This window comes from Ambystoma mexicanum, chromosome 8 (genome assembly GCF_040938575.1).
Source record: "Ambystoma mexicanum isolate Mex_15411 chromosome 8, UKY_AmexF1_1, whole genome shotgun sequence".
NCBI classification, from domain to species: Eukaryota; Metazoa; Chordata; class Amphibia; order Caudata; family Ambystomatidae; genus Ambystoma; species Ambystoma mexicanum.
Genome location: NC_090929.1, coordinates 1322947103 through 1322973715, shown reverse-complemented (window position 1 = coordinate 1322973715; position 26613 = coordinate 1322947103). Strand labels below are relative to the sequence as shown.

The 26613-nt window shown below is 44.8% G+C and overlaps 1 protein-coding gene across 1 annotated transcript in view; it reads right to left on the bottom strand.

Annotated features, from left to right (window-relative positions):
- Nucleotides 1–26613, bottom strand: part of TCERG1L (transcription elongation regulator 1 like) — a 1760733-nt gene that overhangs the window by 1397548 nt on the left and 336572 nt on the right. The window contains exon 4 of the mRNA XM_069611442.1: nt 17705–17896. Within this exon, the coding sequence (XP_069467543.1) occupies nt 17705–17896 (192 nt within the window). The remainder of the gene's footprint in view (nt 1–17704; nt 17897–26613) is intronic.

Genomic DNA, 26613 nt, shown 5'->3' with positions numbered 1-26613 from the left:
GTCTAATTGGTACTCATCCAGACCTTGTCCTTCAATTCATTCCTATAACTTACTACTGATTACCGGACATCTAGTAGGGCAATGCATTCCAACGGACAAGTGCTAAATGGGCCATTGGTACCCTGGCAAAGGAACAGTAGGCCCCCAGGGACTTCAGTTGGGCAGAGGGTAGTCAACCCACTTGCAAGGCAGGCACCCAAGGGAGGGGGCAGCACCTTGTTGGCTGTCCTAAAGCTCAGGCTTCACGAAATATCTCTTCCTATGAGCCTGCGGGGCGGGCAAGGCCCATGGCCTCCTGGAAAAGCCACCTGCTGCCTGGCACATTAGACAACACCCAGGTGGTTTGGGGGAGGCTGTGTTGACCGCAGGGTGCTGCTGGGTGGTTCATAGCTTTCAATTTCCCCTGTTCCAGTGCTTGTTTCGTTCTGCACTGCATACCTATGTGAGAGGGCGAGGAGGTTTTATAAGACCTGTTCATGATGTCTTCCTCCATACCATTAATGCAGGACCTGTTCATACACCACTACCATGTACGTGCTCCAGCAATGTGAAAAATCAACAACACCCACCCATTCCCTCCATATGCATGTCTCTAATACCCTCAACTTGTCCCTGTCCAATCATGAAGATGCTCCCAGGAATACCCTAAAGTAAAGAAGCCAACCACAGGACACACAAACATTAATAAAAACGTAAGACAACACTCCCCTCTCGCTCTACATTCTTTGGCTATATGAATGGTAACACATGAGCAACATGATAAATGACACATGAGAAAGACATACTAGAATCCAACACCTGCACCTCAGCATCAATGCACTGCATACTACACACATCACCCACATGCATACATGTCAACTGGACCTATGTGGAAAGAGACAGTCAGGTATGTTGCATGCCCATGCAACTTTGGACAGGGGTAGGCCAGGAAACAAAAGAGACCATAGAAAAGATATCCAAGGTGACCCAAGGTGGCCACTGGACATGACAAATGGCAGGAGACAGCATGAAAGGCTGAAATGATGAGTGAAAATGGAATGCCACACAAGAATATAAGCTACTGCATCAGCTCCCACCAGAAGAATGTGCACAGGAACATCTTGGGGAGACTGTCTCCAAAGAGCAAGCTGTTAATATGCAACCAGAAACCCAAAGCACATGCATAGCTGATCAAGGAGACATGCACACACACACACATATGTAGGACAACTCACATCTTCAGTGACAGTAGCCATAGCCCAAATATCACCAAATAACACCATCTATGTAAACCTTTAGTGTGGCAGAGCATCCTACTATTGGGTGCATATGTCACCCACCATGAACAAGATTGACAGTTCACAATCTTACCTGCTGTTACAGCTGTGGTACTATGAATCCCTCACCACCTCAACCTAACATTGGGCATCTGCATTGGTGCAAGGTGAGCCAGTGTCCAGCAAAGAGGTTGGGGACTAGGGTGGAAATAGGGTGCTGGGGGTGCCTCTCAGGGAGTATGGGCACTGGATGAGGCATATATCTATAACAACATTGGACATTGGTTTGGACCAGCTAAAGGAGTCAGTCATACACATTTCACATATAACAATCAATGTAGAATGGGATGAGCACCTGTATGTGGGAGGCTGTAGCAGTCCACACCATGTCAGTTGACTCCACTGTGCATAGCCACATGTCCAGTCCTCCAGCTCAAAGTGCCCTCGTGAGGGCAATGGCACTGACATCAGAGAAAAAAAAAATATGACACAGTCCACTCTGGATGAGGACAAAAATAAAATAGTCCACATTGGACGGGGGTACAACACAAATACAGTTCAACCTTGGACGAGGACACAAATAAAATAGTCCAACCTAGATGGTGGAATAAAACATACACAGTCCACTTCGGACGAGGACAAAAATAAAATAAGTCCACATTGGACGGAAGTACAACACAAATACAGTTCAAACTTGAATGAGGATAAAAATAAAATAGTACAACTTAGACAGTGATATAAAACAAATACAGTCCACCCTGGATGAGGACAAAAATAAAATAGTCCACATTGGATGGGGGTGTAAAACAAATACAGTCCACCCTGGATGGCAGCAACAATTAAAAAAGATTGTCTTAAAAGAGTTCACAAAGGAATGGGTCCACAAATGTAAAATAATTAATCATTAATATGTATACCCCCTTGACAGGCTCATGGGCACCAGGGCACATAACAAAGAGGTGGAGTTGGCAAGAGGATAAGGTGTGTTTGGAGAGATCCAAAGGAAACACCTGCATGGTTCAAATGGGACCACCATCCTGTGGGAGATCCTCCGATGGTGCACTCTGACCATGCAGTGCAAAGCCTGGTCCTCATAGGCTATGGCCATTCATTAGAGGGTTGAATGCATGAGGGTCCCAATCACTACTAGGTCCTGGTGATGTTCATCGTGATTGGCCACAGAGTCATTATGCATGCTCACTCTTGACATCTAAAACTGCATGTTGAGAGATTGTCTCAAGGAAGCTATCTATTGGTAGCAGAGATCCCTTATGACAAATGTTTCATTATGCACCGCCTGCCTCAAGGTATCCGTGTCTTGACAGCATGATTGCCTTAATGTCAAGATCTCGGCCAGCAGGCATTTGCTCTGTGCTTCTGTGTCTTGATGTTGGGTTTCCCTCAAAGCCAACTTCTCTGCATGCAGGTATTTGTTCTGGGCTTCCACGTCTTGACGTTGGGATTCCCTCAAAGCCATCATCTCTGCCTGCAGGCATTTACTTTGGGCTTCTGCGTCTTGACGTTCGGATAACCGAGATACCAACATCTCCACGTGCAGTGCTTACCTCAAGGTGTCATCACATGCCGTGGAGGTCCCTGCAGGGCAAAATCACATCATTTTAAAATTGCATGATATCTGAACAAACCTCGCAAAAATTGCCTGCCTCTGTTGTTGCATGACCTCTCTCCCATCCTGTTGCAATGGGCGTTGCTCAGTGGTGTGTGCAGCAGTTGAGGAGATGATATGTTTGGCTAGGTGATGGATGTCTATGGTCATCTCCTGCAGGACCATGACCCGTGGACACTTGCACGCAGCAACTCATCCTCCCACTATGAGGATCCGGCAGGCACACTTCCAATAATCAGGCGTTAAGTGATCCGCCTCCAGTAGCCTGGGCACAGACCACGTTTCTGCCGAGCTTCTCTTTGGTCTATTCCTTGAAGTCCCCACCATCTTGTGGACATCTACTGCCATGTGCCTATCCATGACAGATTTATTGACATGGTCTATGACCTCCTGCCACATCCTCCACCGGTGGGTCAGAGGAAGGGTACTGCCGGCCCAAGGGTGCAGGCCGACCTGGTGTTCAGCATCATAATCTGTGAGGACTATGAACTCCTCGTCTGAAAAGCGAGTTTTCCTTGGTGGGCCCTTGTCCTTGACATGTGCTTCTTCGTGGGGTGCTGCTTCTTTCCTGCTCTGCAGGCTGGTCTCTCTTTCCCCCAGTGCACCTTAAAGATACAGGGGTAACTGTAGGCTCACCAAGTGTAGCTGGTGGACCCTTCTTCTGCCCTCTTCCTGTCATTGTCCTCTCCCTCTCCGCAGAGCCCTCCCACTCATAGTGTGGTCCGCGAAGGTTACTCGGAAACTGAGATGCAAAATCTGCATTGCACCACCCAAAAAATACATATCTGCCTCTGGGCCTCTGTGCATACCAGAAAATGTGCATTGCACCCTCTAACAATGTCTGGCTGCATTCACACAAGAAAATGCATGGTCTACACTCCAACAGTGTCCAGATCTGTGCTTGCCAAAAAATGTGCATTGCACAGCCTAGCAATGTCCGGCTCTGTGCGGATCAGGAAATGGGTGTTGCACCTCCTAACAATGTCCGGCTCTTCACACAGGGTATGCGTGCATAATTACACGTATATGCCCCTTCCTCTGAGCTACACACTGCTGCCTCGTACATGTATGGGAGACACCTGTTCCTCCTACCTCATGCCATTCCTTGCCTCCTCCTGCCCCATATTGCCTACAAACCTCACCATCACGTACTGATTGGTAGAGTGAGTGGCTTCTGACTTCCAGCACAGCCTTGGAGTGCCTGGTGTTCCCAACTAGCCTGTTCTTCCCACATAGCCTGCTCTTCTTTCGCTCACCTGTCATGCTCTGGGGCCACATATCACAAACTAGTTCCATGACATCAAGGAATTTAAGGAATTTGTTAGACAGTTCCCAGGATTTCCGTGAATATTTTTGATTGCCTCAGATAATTCGTTTGTATCTTCAAAATTGGCTGAAAGGAATACTTTCTATTGTGGCTTTTGGATAAAAACTTGTAGCTAGTAAAATTCTATGTTTGTCAGTAGGTTTAGTGTAAACTGTTGTGTGTAGTGTTTGGTTTTGTACATATACTTCACCATCAAGGAATTCCAATCTTGTGGAACTGTGTTTTTGAGTGAACTTGATCCTTGGAGTAATCTGATTTACATATTCATAGAATTCTTCAAGTTCTTCAACTGTTCCCCTCCAAACTCCAAAAACATTTAAGATGTTCCGTCCAATGTTTGTTATTGAACATTAGTTCTTCCTGAATAAATGGCATGTAGGCATTGGCATAACAGGGGGCCATGGCAGCTCCCTCTGAAGTTCTTGCAATTTGTATGAAGTAACAGTCTACAAATCTTAAATAGTTACTTAACTAAATCTTCAAATAGCTTAACACAAAGATCTTGTCTACGGGACAGTTAGGTGCCATCAACGGAAGCCACTCTACTGCCTCCATCCTTGCTTGATGCTTTATATTGATGTACAAAATGGTCACGTCAAGTGTAAAGAGAATGCCTGTCCCACTTTCCAAATTAATGGCTTGTATCATCAACAAGAAATCATTAGTGTCTTCCAGGTAAATTCTAGTTCTTTGAACAAGTGGTTGTGTAATGAGGTCAAGATATTTAGCTAATGCTTCCAACAAACTGGAGGGTCTGTCAAATGTTTATGGATTTTGGGAAGTATGCAAATAACAGGCATCAAGCGATGTTCATTGGTTAGAAAAGATTTTGTTTGATTGTTAATGTAATCATTGAGTTGAGCCTCTTCTAAGAATGTTTTAATTATTGCTCTAACTCGATCTGCGGGATCACAGTCTACTTCCATATAAGTATCCTTCTCTGCAAGCTCTCGGTCCACTTACTGGGCCTCATTACAAGTTTGGCGGTAGCCTTGCCTGTAAAACTGGCAGGCTGCCGCCAAACCTGCAAATTGTTCCGGCAGCTCGCAATGGGGAAATACAGGGCCATTACAACTCTGGCGGACCCTGTATTTGCCCATTGCCGGGGCTGGAACTTTTACTCCCAATTCCCAGTTGAGCCCCATAGGCGAATGGCAAGGTCGCATGCACCGGCACCATTCAGAATGGTGCTGGTGCATACAACCTGCTCCGCTCGTGGGTGCTGTAATTGCACCCGCGAGCAGAACTCGTAGTAACTCGTCCGGTAACTACGGTACCCCGAGCGGCCCGTTCTGCACTCTGAGTCAGACCCTGAGCCACTGTACTGGCGCTGGCTGGGTTCTACTGTCTCCAACCCACCCTCAGGTAGGTATTGGCGGAGGCCCCCCAGACCTGATTATATCCCCGGGAGAAAGACAAATACCAAGTGGCCTACTGCTATCCCCTCCTCCTGGCATTTATATCAGGATAACATCAAAGTCTGTATTAGCCTGGAGGTATGGGTTAGATGTCTTAGCGGAGTACTGGACCACGATTATAGAGGAGATGTGAAGATACTCTAAAGAACATTGGGAAAGATTCATACCAGGAGAAAATTGATGATAAAGTAGCTCAAGGGATCTTGGAGGTGGCAGTATTCTCTGATATCACAGAAGATCCAGATCATGACCACAATGAGAGAGGGTGAAGGAGTTTGGTGAGGCTGACCAAACTCCAAATTAGAGTCTCCAATCCTCAAGGGCAACCATGACAAAACAGAGATAATTCCTGACTTGGCCTTTGCGCAAAGGAATGACCCACTACTAGCAGAGACATTCCTGAAAGTAATCTCAGAAACAGAAGGAAGGAAGAAGGAGAGGACCTTCTTTTTCATTAAGCAAGGTTTTCTGTATAGAGGTGATACTACTGATTAGGGGCTAGTCAGGTCGCAGATAGTAGTCCTGAAAATCCCTCGCTGGATAGTTCTGGAGATAGCCCATGCCTAAATACCATCAGGGCATCCAGGAGTTTCCAAGACTCAAGAACAAATTGTTAAAAGGTTTTACTGGCCTGGGATCTATTTGAACATAATAAATGTGTCAATAAATGTGTCAAAAGACTTACTTGAGAAAACCTCCTCTAGCTCTCTTACAACCTCTACCTGCTATACACATTCCATTTTCCAGGATATGGCTGGACATTGTAGGACCTCTAGAGCCTTCCAAGTTGGGAATACATGTATACTTGTCATCATGGACTACGCTACCCGTTATCGGAGGCCTTCCTCATGCAAAGCAAAACCTCACAGCAGATTTTAAAACACCTGATTCAATTTATATCAAGTCTAGGCTTCCCAAAGGAAATCCTTACCGATCAAGGTACAACGTTCATAAGGAAGATCATAGGTGATGTGAAGGAGATCCTCCACATCAAAACCCTCAGAACGTCTGCCTATCACTCCCAAACAGACGAGTTGGTAGAACAATTCAACAAGACCCTTAAAAGTATCCTTAAAAAAACATGTTGAAGCAGACAGGAGAAACCTGAACATGATAGTATCATGGGCCATGTTCACAATTAGGAAAGCCCCACAAAGTTCTCTGGGATAATCACACTTTGAACTTTTAAATTGACGAGATCCCAGAGATGTGTTAGATATGTTCAGAGAGACCAGGGAAGAGAGGGAAGAGGATATAGATCTGCAGAGAATCAAGGAACATATGGCCCTTGTTTGATTTGATTTGTGCATTTATATTTCACATATCACAAAGGGGGAACCTTTCAGCAAGCTGCAGCTAGGCATAGATGGAATTTAAGTGATGTAGATGAAGAGAGCTATACTACAACTGCCAGGAATTATGCAAATAAATGCATCTTCAGTTGTTTCCTGAAAACAGATAAAGAGTCAATCTGCCGTAAATAATGCGGGAGGGTATTCCAAGAACAAGGGCATGCGACTGAAAAACACCTTTGTCCTTAATTAGTTGTTCTAGAGGAAGGGATTGCCAGTAGACCTTGACCCTTGGATCGTAAAGAACGTGTAGGGTAATAGGTCACATTCTTGGAAGTTAAATACACTGAGGCAAGCCTGTGGATGCACTTAAAAATATGACACTGAATTTTAAACTGAATCCGCTGCTGAACCGGCAGCCTGTGAAGATTTCTCCGAAACTCAGATAATGGTGATTTCAATTGTAGAGTGAAATTCAAACATACTGCTGAGTTTTGAACCACTTAAATCTCATGCAAACGATGTTTTTGAATGCCCACAAAAAGAACATTACAGTAGTCTAATTTTGCATTTATAAGGGTTCCTACCACCGTAGAACTGTCATGCTCTGTGATGAAGGGGAGGAGAGGTTTTAGAAGCTTCTGTTGGAAATATGAAGAATTAATGAGTTCATCAACCTATAAATTGCAACCTAAACTACACTGCCAAATACATCCTAAATGTTTTACTGATTCTGTATATTTGGAGGCCATTCGAAACAATGTAGGGCACAGAATCAGACATTTTGCCAAAGACAATAATCTCTATTTTTGTAGAATTCAGCAGAAGTTTGTTTTCAAGCATCCATAATCTGATTTTTTCTGCACACTTCAACACACACTCCATTGCCTCCAAAGGCTGTTTAGTAGCGGGCGGGTATACACATTAAACAGTACAGGTGATAAAGATGAACCCTTGGTACTCAACAAGTTACTGGTAGTGCTTCATAGAGATAGGGACCTGCCTTGACTTGTTGAAATCGATTAGTTAAAAACAAGGTGAACCAGTTAATTTCCCTTTCACATACATGTGCCAGCGATGCTAATCTAGACCTAAGCATACCAAAGTCTACTGTGTCGAAAGCTGCCGATAGGTCAAGCATGACAAGCATGCTGATGTCCCCCTTATTAGCAGTTTTGAGAAGGTCATCCCAGACAGCTAATAGAACATTCTCCATACCAGGTACTGGCCTAAAACCAGACTGGTAGCTATCCAAGATGTTCTTTGCTTTCAAATAATCCTCAAGTTGCATACTCACAACCTTCTCTAGAATCTCTGCTGGCCATAAGAGCCCCACAGTGGGACTAAAGTTAGAAAGCACTTTGTAATCCATTGTGAGCTTTTTTAGCAAGGTTGTTAAATATGATTGAATTAATTCTGCCAGCATAATACCTTGACCACGTGATGCATTCAACAGGATCTGTATAGGTTCACTAAGAGCGTGTGCATGATGTTTGGCCAGGGATTCTGGAATTGGATCATATGTGAAGTTTGTAGGTTTAAGATTAGAAAGTAATTTCTCAATGGTTTCTTTTGTCACCACTGAAAAATTGAACTTGGGAGAGTGTACTTTTCCAACTGTTACATAATCAGCCATGGATAAAATGGGCATCGATTGGGCATCAATATTAAATCTGATCTGATCATTATTTCTAAAAAGAAGGTGTTGAAATCATTAACCATCTTCTGGGTTGGTACCACACAGCTATTTGTGCAGGTTGGATTGGAGAAGTTTCTAATAACCATAAATAATTCCCTTGAACTATTAGCTGCAAAATTAATCTGTTTTGTAAACATAATGCTTCAGCCAGTACATCCTTGTAGATCTTAAAGCAGACTTAGCTTCTTTATGGTCTGCAATAGATATGGTCATAGGGCCTCATTATGAGTCAGGCGTTAAGGGTTTTACGGCGCCGTAAACGGCGCCGACCCTTAACGCCTGATTACAAGGTCCCTTTGCGGGATGGTGATTTTAACGCCTGCTTTTTGCAGGCGTTAAAAACCATGCCGCAAAGGGACCTTGGTGCTAAGTACGGTGCCGCAATTTGCGGCACCGTACTTAGCGCCTTCCCCATTCCAATTATGCCCTATGGGGCAAAAATGGGAATGGGGAAGGGCCATGGCGGAAGGGGGAATTACCACTCCGCCAACCTCGGAATGGGGTGGTAATTCCCCATTCCGCCATGGCGGAGTCGGAAAGTTACCGGCATGGACCATGGTGCTGTTAGCGCCATGGTCCATCCGCCAGGGTCGTAATGAGGCCCATAATCCACTTTTTTCAGTTTTCGGTTATAGGCTCTGACACAGTTTTAGTTTGTCATTGTACCATTGATTACGTTTCTTATCCATCATTTTCACTTTTTTCACTGGGGAAATGCTGTCACAGTTAGCTTGAAGTTGTCTCATTATATTTGTGTAAACATTGGCACAAGTAGTGCCATCATATGTGATGTGATAGGTCACCTAGGAGTTCACTATCAGAGAGGCGATCCAGATATTTTTTCCGGCGACAAGGTTCTGTGATACAGGTTTCATTATTGCTGGCAATAGTCAAATCAATTGCCAATATAAATCATACCATAAAATGGTCTGACCAAATCACAGGTTCATTATCAAGATGATGCAAGTTGAGACCTCGACACAATTAGGGTCAAGGCAATGTCCATTTCTATGTGTAGGATGATCCAAGAGAATACACAGGTTATATGAGTCCAGAATATCATTTAAATGTTTACAGTCACTCTCATCTGGCTCTTTACACCATATATTTAAGCCTCCCACAATAATTAGCAGTGAGTGACTAATAGCTTCAGACCCCAAGTATGTGTCCATAGTTTCTACAAAGGCATTAGCGGGTCCTGGAGGTCTGTAGCAAAGGTTTAGTTTACAGAAATCATTAGGTGTAAACTGACATGAAGAAGCCAATATCTGAGAGGCATTGGCCCAGTGTAAAATGCATGAATTGCAAATTTCTATAGTGTTTCTATAGATAATTGTGACAGCACCTCCTTTTCACTGTTCCCTGTTAAGTAATTTAATATGGAAAATTGCTGGTACCAGTAAGTGAAAATGGGTCATAAAAGAAGATGTGAACCAGGACTTTGCTATCAAAACGATGTCTGGGTCGTTAGCTTGAATGTAATCATTTATTGCAAGGGCATCTTTGATTGCTGACCTGTTGTTAATTAGAGCCATTGTGAAAGTCATAGCCATGGTGTCAGCAAGTACCATAGACAGTTCAACCAAAATATAAGAGCTTTTGATTTTATTAAGGGTGTGGAGGGAAACACTACCTTGCTTTGTATCTCTAAGAGATATCAGGGTGTCTCTTGAGTAGAGATTGCTCATTTTGCCTGCTAAAATGGTCTGTGTCATAATACTGAATACATATATCAAACCGTCAGATTTCAGCAACACAGAAGTAACAGGCAACCTACCCAGTAGAACGACTGCAGACACAGTATGGGCACATACCAGTATGCCACAGACTGCTACAGAACAGCTTGGCATTGTTGCGCCGGCGCTGTAGCGCCTGTTGGACCAAATTATACTAGCAAAGAACTACAGCTCTCTTGGGAGTCATAGTTCTGATAGAAGGAGCGAGTGCAGCATTCAAGCTGCACGTTCCTAATTTTCAAAGTGAATTTGCCATGTAAATGAATTCTAATCTAGGCGAGCATTCAAACAGATTTCACTTTACACAAAAGGATTTAAAAAGACTAGAGGAAAATCAAGTGTATGAGGGATATAGTGAATTAAAACTTAACTAAAGCCCAAGGAAACCAGAAGAGTTTCTATGACAAAAAGGCAATCACTTGCTTGTTCTCAATTGGACAAACATTCTGTGGCCTACTTCCCACCTCAGAGCAGAAAATATATTGTTCGTATGGTCCCTATGAGATTGTAGAACAGACTGGACCTTGCAACTTATGGGTCTCTCAGTCTGATAGATGCCCTAAATTCCAGGTCTATCTTGTCAGTCTTTTAAAAGAATGGAGACAGGATCCAATAGAGTTATCTTTGGTGGTCATGGCAAGCCTATTGTCTGAATAGAATGATCACCTAATACTGAATGACCACTTCGCACCACAGCAGAAAGACAAACAAGACCTTCTGGATCAAATGCCAGATGTGGTCAGTTGTCTACCTGGAGAGTTAGGGTAATTTAGCCCCATATATGTACACCCCTGGGAATGATCATGCATTGAAGACCATACCGGATACTAGAGGCACAGAGGGAAATAGTTATTCAGGAGGTGGAGAAGATGTTGTCTGATGTTATCATAGAACCATCACAGAGATCTTGATCCTTGCAAATAGTCCTGGTTGCTAAAACAGATGAATTGTGACGGTTTTGTATCGATTTTCAAAAACTGAATGTGGTGTCCCTGTTTGATAATGACCCAATGCCAAGAATTGATGACCTCATCGATCAGCTGGGCACTGCCATTTACATCTCCATGATTGTTCTGGCCAAGGGCTATGGGCAGGTCCCTCTGAACCCTAATGATAAAGAAAAGACTGCCTTAACCAACCCCAGAGGACTAGTGCAGTTCAAAATCATCCGCTTTGGGCTTCACAGCGCTCTGACAACCTTTCAGATGTTAATGGATTAGTTACCTCAACCTTTCAGTGGGGGTTATGTTGATGACATTGTGATACACAGTCGTACCTGGAAGGAACATATGTCCCATATATATCAGATTACAAGAGCCCTACGGCAAGCCGGACTAACCGTCAACCCAAAGGAATGTCACTAGGCTCAGTCGGCTGTAAGATACCAGGGTTTTTTGTGTGTAATGACACAGTACAACCTCATTTGAAGAAAATAAAGGCTCTAAAGGACACTCCCACGCCAAGAACTAAGAGGGTATTAAGGGTGTTGTTAGGATTAGTTAGCTATTATAAACAATGTATTCCAATTCTTTCATTGCATGCCTAACTGACAAGTTAAGAAATGCTATACCCATGAAGATCAATTGGGAAATCTTTGATTCCCCAAATCAATTTTATGTATCAAACCCATCATTAAAGCACCACATTTTAACAAAGTGTTTGTTCTACAAGCAGACACCTCAATGTTGGGGCTGGGAGCAGTACTGTCTCAAACCTATAACGGGATAGAACAGCCTGTGCTGTATATCAGTCACAGGTTATTCCCCAGGGAGAGAAACTATGCCACAATAGATCTCAAAGCTTTGGCAATTAAGTGGGCAGTAAGTCATCTCTGCTGTTACTTTGCCAGGAGGAAAATCACTGTGGTCACAGACCATTGCCCTCTCCTGTGGCTTAGTTCAAGGAAAGACACCAATCCCAGGATCATGTGATGGTTCCTTGACTTAGAGTGTTTTGGTTTCAGTGTGGAGCATTGCAGAGGTAAAGAAAATGGAAATTTAGATTTCCTCTTCTGGTTCCCTTTTCGCGAGGAGGTACCAGCAACTTATGCAGAAGCATATGTGATGATCCCATGATGTCATACTTGCTTCTGAAATGGGAGCCCCTTCCCATGAGGCCAGGGTGGTGAGGCTGGTACCCCATAGTCCCCCTGAGGGTGGTACTCAGCAGGTGGATCTCATGGGGGGCCTTTGAGACCAGTTATGATCATCTAGGCAGAATGCAGCACTCCCACCTAACAAATGACCCTGGTGCCTATTTCTAAAATTGCCCCACTTTTCCCTCACCTCAATCCCCTTCAAACTTACAGTCAGATCACATCTTTTTTGCTAAGGCTACACCAAAAGGGGATATTGAGACAAGGAAGAGGACTAGTAGTACCCACCTCAATACTCACTCAGTACTGAGACGCGGAAGGGGGATAGTGAGTTATCAGCTCAACACACTTCTGGAACTGAGATGATGAGGGAAAGGGGAGCAACACTGAGTCCACATTGGAACCACTTTCTAGTCTAGTGATTGGCCGAATGAAGATAAATACCAAAGACGGACTTGACAGTGTTAAGCCCTCCCAGGAGGAGCTGTGAAAGCCAAATCAAGCCACACATAGAGATGGGCACTGACCGAGATGCCATGCAGCAGAGGGACAGATTTGGGGCTGGGACAGGCTGGAAGGACCATGCGGCACAGAAGCAGAAGAAACCTCCAGGCGTCCCGGAGAACGGATAACCACGAAAGTGTACATTCACACCGGCCCCGATGAGAAGAGAACTAGGGAGCCGCCGCAGAGGAAGAGAAGTTTTAGAAAGGTTCTGTAGTACCGCATGTGAGGCCAGCTGTCTTGAGGGAGCCAGCACTCATGCATGCCATGCATCAGGGTATGAGGGAAGCCACAGAATCTCAGGAACATGAAGGAGATCACAACAAACACCAGTAAGATGAGTCTAGGACTCACACCCAAATAGTACACAGAGTTGTATTAAGACTAGCCAAGACAGTGGACCAAGTCTACAGAAAGTGTGAAAACCACCGGAAATGCAAGTCTGGCACTCGCACCCAAATAGTACATGGAGTTGTACTGAGAGTTGGCAGGAAAGTGAACCAAGTCTACAGAAAGGGAGAGCACAGCCGGAAAGGTGACTCTGGGACTTGCACCCAAATAGTATATGGAACTGTACTAAGACTTGGCAGGAGAGTGAACCAGGTCTACAGCTTGGAGAGAGCATCCTGGCAACACCTTACAGTGCATTATTTGGTGAGAAGGAACCAGGTCTGTACTCAAGGGTCAGGGACCCATCCTGCTTGGAGAGAACATCCAGGCATAGCTTGTTAATTCAGTAGGGTAAGTCAATGCTACCAACCAGGGTCTAGAACTCAAAAGAATGGATTTGTAAGCCTACGGATGACTGAGAAAGATAGACATTTTTCTGACAACCAAGGAGTGGCTCAAGTCAGATCAACAGAATCTGACAAGGGCTGTCTTTTTGTCAAGAATAAGGGAGACACCTTTCTGGATCCTGAAGACACCTTCTTTTTGTTTAGTTAGCTTAGCATGTAAGGGGCAGAGTTAGGATTTTGCCACTGGACAATGGGACTTTTACTTTGGACATTCTGACACTAGTTATTTCAGGCAGGTAAACCCTCTTAAGGTTAGGGCGAGTTAGGCTTTTCTTTCCTTTTGCACCTTTGAATACATGTTTATAGCCAATACCATAACCTCTCTGTGTCAGAGTCTTACTTCTGCACTCTTACATAACCCATGCCAAAATATACAGGGATGGACTGGGAGATGGCTACTGAGAGATAACAGAACAAGAAACACAAGTAGTAAAAGCCTGAGGGGAAGGGCACCCACACAATAGGACTAATTGTGAACATGTTAATCAAATCATTACTGAAAAGAAAGTGTACAATCTTGCTGCAATGTGGAGAATTGACAGCGTTTTGAAATTAGCGGTGAGACATTTATATGGCACAGTGACATGCCTGGATAAGCAGTAGCACAGAGGAAGCTATTGGCGACAAGAGAAGTAATCACACAACAGCAAACTGTTTCGGAGTACAGTTCATATTTTTCTGGCAGTGGCTCTGTGGGATTAATTATTTATGAATTACATTTGGAATGAGGGAGAGAGTTTTGGTGATGACTTCAAACTTTAAATAAAGCCAATAGACTGTATTCAAGGTAATGATACATCCAATAAGATAAACAAATATAGTATAAATCAGTGATTACCACTTTTTCAAGGTGGGGTTTATGCGCCATGGCCTGACAACACCAAGTGGTTCACCTACATTTTTAACATGGATGTCTGAAGACATTTATTAGGATGGTATGTGAGTTAGATATGCGAATTGATGCAAAAATGCATACATCATTGAAACATTACTGAGAGCTTGTTTGGGATAACCGTGCAGGTATGTTTTGTTCCACTCCTTGTTATACCCAAGCATAGCAATGGTCTTCAATAAGGTTTTAGTGCTGTTATTGGCGGTATCTGGCCATGGCAGTGAACATTAAAGGCATTGGCATTCCAGTATGATTTTAAGGTGCTTTCAAATTGGGGGAAAAAACGCTATGCACAAGGTGTCAGAAACATTCATCCACAAAATGCGTATACAACTCCAATCTAGATGGTGACCTGCATATGGAAAAGTGATAACATGGATGTACCACTTTTTCAAGTTGCTGATAGCCTTCGGGCAGTGTGTGTCACAAATAGCTAATAGGAAGTTTCTGTCTTCCTTTGTCATTTAGCATAATTGAGGGGGGTAGTGAGTGGAGGTTGTCCACGGCTGAAGATGGGCATGCAGTGGAGCAGCAATTACCACACTTGGAAAATGGGCCACTATCACTCGATACAGCCACAATCTGAGCAAGCTGATTGCCTGCATTATACATCACCGGTGCTTATGAGGAATAAAACAAATAATTTGGAGAATAACTGATCAAGAATGTAGTAAACATTTATGTTCTGAAAGGCAGCAGGCAACTTTCCTACTTTCTTTTCAATGGGTTTGTGGTAAAATGGCTAGGTAGTAAAGCAGGGTCTGTTTATGGTGACTGTGCATGATAGGTGCAGGTAGACATTAAAGAGAGAAAATGACAGGCAGGTTCACTTTGAACTCCACTAGTATCTGTCAGAAAAAATAAGTATGTCTTACAAAAAGAATAAGGGTTTCAATAAGCAATTTACTAGGATATGTGTTACAAATCAATGTATCCAAATTGGGGAAATGCAACATGAAGCCAAGGGCAAGTCAAAATTGTGTATTAAGAAAATTTGTGTTTACATCAAATAAAGGAATGTAATAAAGGATTATTCCCAGACAATGGAGTTTCTTCAACTCCCTTTTCGGCCAATAAGTGTATCTATAAAAATGCATTTTAAGCCTTTGTCACAATTTTTCAGTGTATCCGTGGATATTTTTAAAAAACTGTTTATAGAAATAATACTATTTTAAAGACCAATTCAGTAAGAAGAGAAACATTCTAAAGCTGCCTTTTCTTATTGAAGTCTCTCACTGGTCCAAGTATTGGTGGACACACTCGTACCCAGATTAACACAAATAGAAATCATCACCAAACCTTCAGTATTGTTCTGATATAGGTCAGGAAAATGAACACTACCACACCATCTTCAGAAATTGATCGACACTATAAGTAGCACAATTATAATGTGATAAGAACAAGCCAACACATCAAAGAAATAAGTCATCATTTATAACAGGGCGAACACCACATAAACAATTTGGGGCCAATTTATAAGAAATAGAATTAACACTGTAAATTTCAAATTGTGTACGTTGTGACGATAGGTTATTTTTATTCCACATTCAAAAAACACACACAACGGAAGATTAACTTGTGCATATCAAAAATTATATGTGTTAATATTCATTCGCATAACTGAAACACTTGAACCTGAAAAGGTACACTTTCATTTGTATGATATAAGTAATGCTTACCGTACAGAATGTGTATCTGCTACAACACATATAATGGGCCTCATTAGGAGTTTGGAGGTAGCCATGACGTTCTTACCGGCATGGCTACCCCCAAACTGGGTACCGGGTCACAAAAATAGGGAATTACTGGGCCATGCTGAATTTAGCGGGCCTGGTAATTTCCATTGTCGGGACCGGGACCCAGTACATCCCCATTCCCATTTGAGCCCCCATAGGGCTCAATGGGAATGAGGAGGATGCTAACAACGGACCCGTTAATGACGGGCCCATTGTTAGCATCCTGGTTTGCTCACGGGTGGCGGTATGCACGTCTGGTCTGGACCAGACGTGGATTCCGCCACCTGCAAGAAAACCCGTAATGTGGCGGCCCGGAATGAATGGTGCCGGTACCTTACCGGCGCCGTTCTTTCCGCGGCCGCCAGCCTCCTAATGAGGCCCAAAGTCATAGTTATCACCTTTAAATGTGTACCATGTGAACGGCAGAAAACCATTTCTCCATGAATAGTTGAAACTCCTAAATGCATGCTGGTAATTAAATGGCAATTGCTGTGTTTACCCACATGTATTACTCCACTTCCATCTAGTAATGCCCACTTTTACAGGTCTGGTAGAAAGCTGCAGGCATATAATATATACATTTAAATTATACATATAAACATACCTTATTCGCAATTTCGTTACCCTCAATCCTAATCTGTGGGAATCGTTTGATGTTCATATACAACTACGCGCTACATATAAGACACACACATTATATTTCACCATCGGGTTGATGAAGTAACTACATCTACACACAATATTAGGTCGCAAAAATGAGGAAAATTCATGTCAAATTGACTTCCATCACAAGATAGAATAGTTGAATTACTACTGGTCCCAGTAAACTACTGAATCAGCATTAAATCCAGTTTAGCTGAAAGTTCATCCATCAACTTCAATTTATCTAGAAAAAGGTAGTTTGGCACATCGCCATAAATGTGACCATATCTCTCCAGCACAAACATAGCTGCAATGGTTACTGCTTAAAGAAAGTCTGCCTTTCCAAACTCTGTGCATCATACATACAGCCTAATCGAACAATGGGTCCAAATACGTATCAAACCTTTCCTACTGAAAAACAAATTAAGGAACCTCAGGTCTACAACTGATTTGGACTGACAAACTAAAGAAAGTGGCTATGGGATCAATTTAGGAAATTAAACCTTTCTTTCCATTGTCCTCAGCACCTTATATACCCTCCAGTGATGCCATCAAAATACAGTCAAAACATAGAGACATTGTGTCACTTAAAGTTGGAAATCACATGCAAAACTTTACTCTTCAATTTGCTAATAATTCATTCAAGATTGTACTGTAAAATGCAGTTACACATATCATCTTACTTGAAAATGGTGTTGTCAATATTGGTAATTTGATTGGTGAGAGAGTCAAAACACAGCATGGTTGGACAGTAGATGTAGATGGTCCTTGGTGTGCTTCTGAATCCACTCCCATCATAGTAGCAGCAGCTGCTGTGGTTATTGCAATTGTCTGGTTACTGCTGCCCATATGCTTAAGGGTAGTTTGGCAACGTCCTATGGGGAAAAAACAGCAAGCTTTTTAATCCCCCCCATTCACAATATAGTCTCAAATTGTTAAAGGATCTTGGCAGCATATTAGCACAGGCAGGTGTAAACACACACCTGAATGTACCAATTATGAGAGAGATGCACTGTACATTCTTTAACCTCACTGTTAGAAAATACTGCTGCACCAGACTCTGCTACATGATATTTGCAGATGAAAATGTGAGCAAGGGGATGTGTTGATTATGCCAGGATCACATTTGTATCTAGTGGTGGAGATGATACTAGGCCTCTAGTTTCCAGGTTGAACACGTTACATTTTAATAGTTAGAACACAAACCCTCTTATACACTACTCAAAAACAAGCTACTTTTTCCAACGAACTTTAGGGGCGAGGAGCAAGGCTTATGTAGGTGTTGAGATTAACGGGGTAATTCATGGAATGATTTTGCGGCAAAATGTTTGGTGCAAGCTCGAAAAAGCCAGTGCACGCGTGCGATTCGCACGCAAGTGATTCATGAAAGGATCTGCGCGTGGCTTTCCAGGGAGCTACGCCAAATCTGCGCTAACCTTACACGTCACTGCGACTTTCCAAACGCTGTGCACGACATGCACAGCGAAAGCGCACAACTTCTATCACACAAACCTAAAAAGGGGGTGGAACACGCAGAATGGGGAACAACGCGTGAAAATGTGGGTGTAACGGGGGAAGTACTGCTGGGAATTACACGAAATGCCCACACACTCGCAAACAACGTATTCATGGAATCAAATAGGGAAATCCCACGCACGCCAAAAGACACGCACACGCACAAATACGTCTGCCACATGAAAGCATGCGGAAGCGCCCCGCGCAGGATAAAAGTGTGTGCAAACAACAAACAAGCATATACAGCTACGATGAATGTCCCATGTCTCGCAGCAGTGATTGCGGGACACCGCAGGAGGAGGAGAATAGCCAGGCCACACATTTCTTTGCCCACGACCAGTCTTTTTGGGATGCCTGATGACCAGGTCTATGGCAGGTATAGGTTTCCACCTCATATCATCCTAGACCTGGTCAGTGAGTGGGAGGATGACCTCACATCACCCACCTGGGTCATTTCAGCAGACAACTGCCATAGTCGGGGCATCTCACAGCCCATGCAGTCACGCTGCCTACACCAGGTGTTTGCAATCATGACTGTGTGCCCCTCAGTCCGCAGGCACATATACATGCCCAGAACAACCGCAGTAAGGCAGGCAGTAGTCCAGGACTTCTACAGGGTGGCACACTTCCCCAAAGTGCTCTGTGCCATAGATTGCACATATGTGGCCCTACGTCCACCTAGGGCCACAGAGAACATCTACCACAACCGCAAGCACTGACATTCCATCAACGTGCAGGTTGTATGTGATGCCAAGGTATCATCAACTCTGTCTATGCAAACTATCCAGGGTCCACCCATGACAGTTTCATATACAGAATGTCTGCCCTGAGCCGGGACCTGGAAGCTGGGAAGCTTGGCAACACATGGCTCATTGGTGAGTACAAATGCCTGTGCACGTCACACACAGACAAATACACCAGCTCAACTAATGACAACCATTATCACCTTCAGAGGGGACAGTGCCTACCCTCTGAGCACCTACATGATAACGCCAATACGGAACCCCACCACACCACCCCAAGTAAGATACAACGTAGCCCATATTGCAACCAGGGCCATAGTGGAGCGCACATTCGGAGTGATCAAGTCACGCTTCCGCTCCCTTGACCGCTCTGGCGGGCAGCTACTATATGTACCCCCAGTAGTGTGCAGAATCATTGTGGCAGCATGTGTCCTGCACAATGTTGCAACATGGCGGGGTGTACGGTGGACATGGTGTTGCCCCCATATCCCCAACCACATGCACAGGCGCTGTGCATGATGGGAGGGGAAAGGGCACGTGGCGAGGCAGCCCATACCCAGCTTGTGGCCACATTCTTCACCTAAACTCCCACCCTCGCGGAGTGCACACAGGCATGGCACATACCAGGCAGTGGCGTAACACAAAATGTGGGGGCCCCCTTATGAGCCATTCTGAGGGCCCCCCCAACTCAGCAACAAATCACGGTTCGTGCTACACACTGGGCAGGCCTAGACTATCACGCTTGCACACTATGCATGAACGTGCTGCTGAAGGGGTATGCCGCACACTGTACTAGCAGAAAGATATAAATATGTGTTTTAATGCAATATACAGCACGCTTTGAGAATAATTAGCTAAAAAGCCAGAGTGTTTGCAATTGTTTTGTAGGGTAACACCAATCCAATACACGCTAGTCACCAACAATGCACAGGAACATGAATGCTTTGCTATTAAAAATGTCATGCCACATTGAAAACAGGTCCCACTGGCTGCACAATATAGACCAGTGTAGACATGCCCTAACACTACAGTAAAGCATGCCAGGCCACATTTAGACATACCTAGACTGGTTGCACAAAAATGCAAACAACACGGCCAAACTCTTTAAAATCTGCACGGAACTGGTCAATCCTGTTGCGGTCTCCATCTCTCCTCTTCCCTCCCAGGCCCTCTGCATGGCTCTGGCCTCTCACTTCTGTGCTAAAACTCAGGACATCCTGTCAACTATCTCCTCTTCCTCTCCCTCTTCCACTCTCGGCCTCCCTTTGGCCATCTCTACCTCTCCTCCTCCTTTCTCCTCTTTCTCTCTGACAACACCTGACAAGGTTTCTAGACAAGTCTGATCCATGAAAGTGTCATCCAAACAGCTTCTCCCCTGCTCCTCCAGAACCATCAAGGACCATATTGACACCCTTGCTGCACCTTGGCCTATTTCTGTAATCAGTCTTTCATCACTGGAACGTTCCCCTCTCCCATTAAGCACTCCCTTGTGCACCCACTCCTCAAGAAGCCATCTGCCACTCCTACCTGTCCTGCTTACTATTGCCCAATCTCCATCACCCCTTTCCTGGGCAAACTCTTGGAAAAAAGCTGGCCATCTCCCAGCTTACTCTCCACATTGAATCTGTTGGTTGTCTCCATGACTATCAGTCTGGCTTCAGAGCTGCCAGAGGCACAGAAACTTCTCTCCTGAACACCCGTGAATATCTGCTCTCTAACCTTGATTCCAGCCTTCCTTCTGTCCTAATCCTACTTGATCTTCCCTCTAATTTCGACACAGTCAACCACGCCATCCTGATCAATCCACTATGTGAGAACCTGGATATCAAGGATCAGGCCCTGGAGTGGCTGACCTCCTTCCTCTTGGACTGCCCCTCCCAGGTCCAACTTGGTCCCTTTCTCTCTGCCACCTCTCTCTCTACCTGTGGCATTCCCCAGAGCTGTATCCTCTCACCCTGGTTTTTCAACCTCTACTTGGCCCCTTTGGGCCACCTGATCTCTACCTTCTCCTCTAACTCTCAGTGTTAAGCGGATAGCACTCAGCTTTCCTTCAGGCTCCTTTCATCTCTTGCTCATTCCTGACTGTCTATCCGCGATTCAGGATTGGTGCACCTCCAACAATTTCTACCTTAGTGCCATTAAGATGGCGATCCTTCTCATTGGGACCCCTGCCTCTGCGTTCCCTCTCTCACTCTGGCCGCCCACCTTGGGCCCTCTTCCTTCGCCATCCTGCAAGGCAAAAAACCTTTTGTCATCATCAACTCCACTCTCTCTTTCTCTCCTCGCATTTCGGACGTCGCCAAGAAGTCTCTCTACCTACCAGGTGCTCCTCCTCAAAGGGACTCTTCCCTTTCTCACTTTCCCCCAGAAGCTCACTGTCTCCAGAGCCCTGTTTCTCTCTAGGCTGGACTACTGCAACAGCCTCTTTCTCAAGCTGCCTTCCTCTACTCTCCGCCCTCTGCAACTAATCCAGAACAGGACAGCAAGACTTATCCTTGGCCACAAGCCCAGGGATCATATGTCTACAGCCCTGAAATCTCTACACTGGATCCCCGAGGTTGCAAGAATCAAGTTCTCAAGACCATTTGCATTATCCACAAGGCTTTCTGGGGTCGGGCCCACACTACATCCAACGCTCTCTTCCAAAATACCATTTTTTTCTAGCCCTTCCCCCGGCTACCTCCAACTCTCAAAGGGTTAGATGCTTCTTTAGGTGAGAGTGGGGGTAGATTTCTCTCCTCTGCAATGCCTCCCTCTGGAATGGCCTCCCTGGCCCTCTCAAACATTAGCGGACCACCTGATGTTCCGGAAGCAGCTCAAAACTTTCCTCTTTTCCTCTTCTTTCGCTCTCTCCCTCCCCTGCTGACCTACCTGTCTGCTGTACTGACTGGTTGCTTGGCGAGTCTCACTGAGTCCAGGCTCTTTCTTGATCAGTCACCCTTGCACTGCCTCCAGCCTACCACACACTTAGGGACTGTAACTGTAACCCTAGAGTCCCTTGTTATCCTTGCACTACCCAGAGCCGCACTGTCCTGGCTGCACTTACTAGGAGCCTTGCAGCCCTCTTTTACCCTCCCTTTCCCCTTACATTTCTCATTCTCACACTTGCACGATTTGAATGACACAAGACCTAGCAAGATCATTTGTCTTTTCCACCCTCTATCTTCACTCCATTGCTTGTTGCGCCAAGAAACACTTGTATACAGGTGTGTTATAATAGACTTATATCATATCATTTTATCACAGATGCTCCAAAAAATATACAATGCTGCAGTAAGAAATGGCTTGAATGGCAGCACCCACATGCCAATCTAACCAGATAATTACACTTAGCAGGACTGCGCAGTAAAAAGAAAAGTCATACCAAACTGAGGAATAACTAGACTGGCTGCACCAAAATGCCTCTCTAGCCACTAATACCACATATCATGCCTGCTTAGCCTGGACATGGACAACCATTATGATTTATCGCACAATCCCACCGCCCACAGATCCCCTCTCCCTCTTATGCCCTACCCCAACCTCCAAAATCAGCTGCTTGGCCCAGAATTACCTTCATGTCCCTCTTCCTTGTCCCAGAACTTACGTTTGAGGCTCCTTGCCTCATAGGTAAGTACTGGGATGAGGAAGCGTGGCATTAGGAGTAATGAAGATATGGGTAGCTAAATCAGGGATTACCTCCATGTACCTCTACCTCATCCCAGTGGTTGTGTATGAGGCATACTGCCTCATACACAAGTGATGCCTCATACACAAGTACAGGGACAAGGAAGAATAGGGCTAGGAGTAATGACGATTACCAATACGTAATTAAGGCATTAAACACAAGTAGCGGCTTCACAATATTCAGTTGACTGGGCTGCAGCACTCACCCCCAGAAATGTTGGGCTATGTTGACTCAACCTGGCTGACTTTCAGAGAAGTTGCCGGACAGAACAGGAGACAGATGTTAAACGGCACCTGGGTTTCGCTGTTAACAAGGGCCCATCAGTTACTAACGTAAAGCATTTCACTGTTAGTACCTGAATTCAAATGCCAAATTTTTTAGGCAATTGAAATTGTGATGTAGGCTTAGTACTTTCATGCCAGGGAAGTGTAGAAAGGGAAAAGGGGACGTTCATTCTCACAACAGTTCATAGAGAGTTAACAGCTTGTAACATTGAAGCTGCACTAAAATAGTCTCATTATAATGCGTAAAGAAGTTAGATGCCCCCACACAAATAAGTTTGCCTCCCCCACCACCTGTGAAGTTAGCGCCTCTCCCAACATTTGAAGGATCAGCCCCCTGAAATGTAGGTTTTGTTGCGCCCCTGAACACAAGCACAAACACCATTCACCATATACACGGATGCACACCCAGCCATCCTTACATTTAAGTGTGCACTCTTTCACCATACAGGCACACCCAGGCAGCCATGCATACATTTAAGTGTGCACCCTTTCACCCTGCAGGCACACCCAGACAGCCACCCATACATTTAAGTGTGCTCCCTTTTACTGTACACGCGCACACACACAAACCCAGTTACACATACATTTGTGTGCACCCTTTCACCATACACTCACACAGGCAGCCACCTCCACATTTAAGTGTTCACTCTTTCCCAATACATTCACACACGCACATGTCATGGGGTTGAGGGGAGCCCTATTACTTCAAAAAGAAATTGGGCCTCAGTATAAGTTTGTCGGTCCGGTAACAACAGTACCGGTAAGCTTGCCACCCGCCAGGTCTGACTTGGGGGGTGTACCAGCACCCCCGAGCCGAGCATGTTGGATACACCGGCAGCATTCTGAATGGTGCCGGTGCATCCAAGCTCCCCATTCCCATTGGAATATGGGGATCAAATGGGAATGGGGAGCATTTTTTCCTGGCGCCTGTGAATGGGCAATTACCGGGTCCGGTGGAGCCGTAATGACCCGGCAATTGCCCATTCGCGGGTGCTGAAAAAAAACGCAAGGCTAAGGAAAAACTTGTAATGGGGCGGATTGTTTCTTTTGAAATCACTCTGACTTCATAAAGAAATGATTTCTGTTAAGGACCGAACCATAACTGAAATCATTTCTTTATGAAGGCAGAGTGACTTCAAAAATAAACTATTTCTTTTTGTAGTCATAGGGCTCCCCCACCCTATGACATGGAGGCCTCCAGCCTGGGGTCTTCCATGTCATGGGGAGCCCTCGGACTTCAAAAAGGATGTTTCTTTTTGTAGTCACTCCGTCTTCATAAAGACATTATTTCTGTTACAGAAATAATTTCTTTATGCAGGCAAAAAGATTTCAAAAAGAAATAAAAAAAAAAAAGATTTTGAAAAAATATTTGTTTTCATTTTTTTTCCAAGTGGGGCCCCCTCCCAGGGCATGTGCTAACGGGGCCCCCCGCACTGCGGGGGATGCAGGGGCCCATTTTACGCCAGTGATACCAGGTGACAATCGATGATGACAAATGGACATTCAACTGTCACAACCTTACCACCCTGAGAATGCATCCATGGAAGTGCCACATTGTGTGCATCCCTACCTACGTAAACATAACCAATGCTGTGACATCAAAAGGAACACATGCAAGGTGCATATCCCACCACCCCCAGCAAAACAGGGCATGAAAATACTGGCATGTCACCCAAACCCTCCCAACCCCCATGGTTGCCATCCGCCACACCATGCCATGGCATGCAACAGCAAAACAGCAAACCAAATGCACAACACATGACACAATTGTCATGAAGTGCCACGTGAGAAATGTTAACAGGCAGTAGACAATTACACCTGACATGGAATGTGATTAAATGACTGACCAAAACCTCCCACCCATAAAAAGTGTGGCACACATGCATGCCACCAGGGGTACAAGCAACACATGTCAAAATGCCTGTTGCCATACACATAGGGCAATAGAAATTTGCCAATATAAACACTGTGTGCGGCGTGTGGGTCCCCTGAAACACACCGCTCACCAGACAGCACATTGAGTGTGCTGTGCATTGATGAAAGCCCTTGAGCATCATGAAAAATAAGTACAATCAACCAAACGTACCCTGTGATGCATGTACATGATCAAGGAATTGAAAGTGATCATGCATTGCAGGGACACAGCATGCCTGAGAAGGCAATCTGGGTGCACGTGTGTGCATGTTGTCATTGTTGGTGTGTGGGTGTGTTGTCTAAGTGTTTGTGTCAGTAGGGACATGCACTGAATACATGCATGTGAAATGAAGTGACCATCAGTGTTCTGTACACAGCACATGGGAAAATTGCCCTTGTGGACCCCCAAGTGTGTTAAACCACATCAATCCCTTGACATCTCAAAAGCAAGCCCAACACATGATCATCCATTGACCAGCAGAACACATCATGTACAGAGTACGCCACATCGACAATGTCAGACAGTGACAAATCACTTTAACCCAAGTGTACCAATGTGACATTTTCACCACACGGACCCCTCCCATCATCAGTGTGTGTTGATCAGCCAAAGGGTGAACGGTACCGCCTACAGCAGGAAGTACATCAACAACATAGATAGGCAAGTCATAAAAACATCACAAGCAAAATGATGAAATGCATAGTCAACAAAATACTCACCAAAATGAAGTGCAGGCATGCATTGGAGAAACCACCCAGAATACCCACTAGGGGTGTACACACAAGTAGGACTGCAGACTGGCCACAGATATGACAGAAGCCCAATGCACCTGTGTAAGATGCTGTCACACCGAGCCATCCTTGCGAGCCCATGGAAAGGGGAAGTAGGAGTGCCATATGTGTCAAGACCCCAAGCCACAAACACATACATGAGACTAGCCTGTATGGGCCCAGTGGATGCTTTCAAATGCCACAAAGCACCACATTGTCACATGAATGCACAATAGACAAACAATAATAGAAAACAAAAATCAAAATGGCCACATACGACCTTGGGTGTGGGGGACACCCAGGAGGGCAGAGGTACAGTGTGCACCTCAGCAAACACATGTTGAGATAAAAAATAAAATCCTCCATGGGCTCAATGCCTGCACGGCAAGACCTGTGTAAGAGATTAGTTGTCGTCATTGTCACCCTCTGGATGTAAATCATAAGGTGGACATGGCACAGTTGCCTGACGATCGCCTATCCGCAGCAAGCCTCTCCACGGCAGCAAGGATGCAGGTCTGGTAAGCCCGGTCCTGTATGGCTCTGGCACATAGGTCTGCATGCAACACATCACGTGATACACGTGCTTCCTCTTGCATGGTCTCACATGTATGACAGAGTTCTGCCTGCATGGCCTCACATGACATATGGAGCACCTCCCGGCTTGCACAGAGGTAGGTCGAGATGGTGTTTTCAAGCTG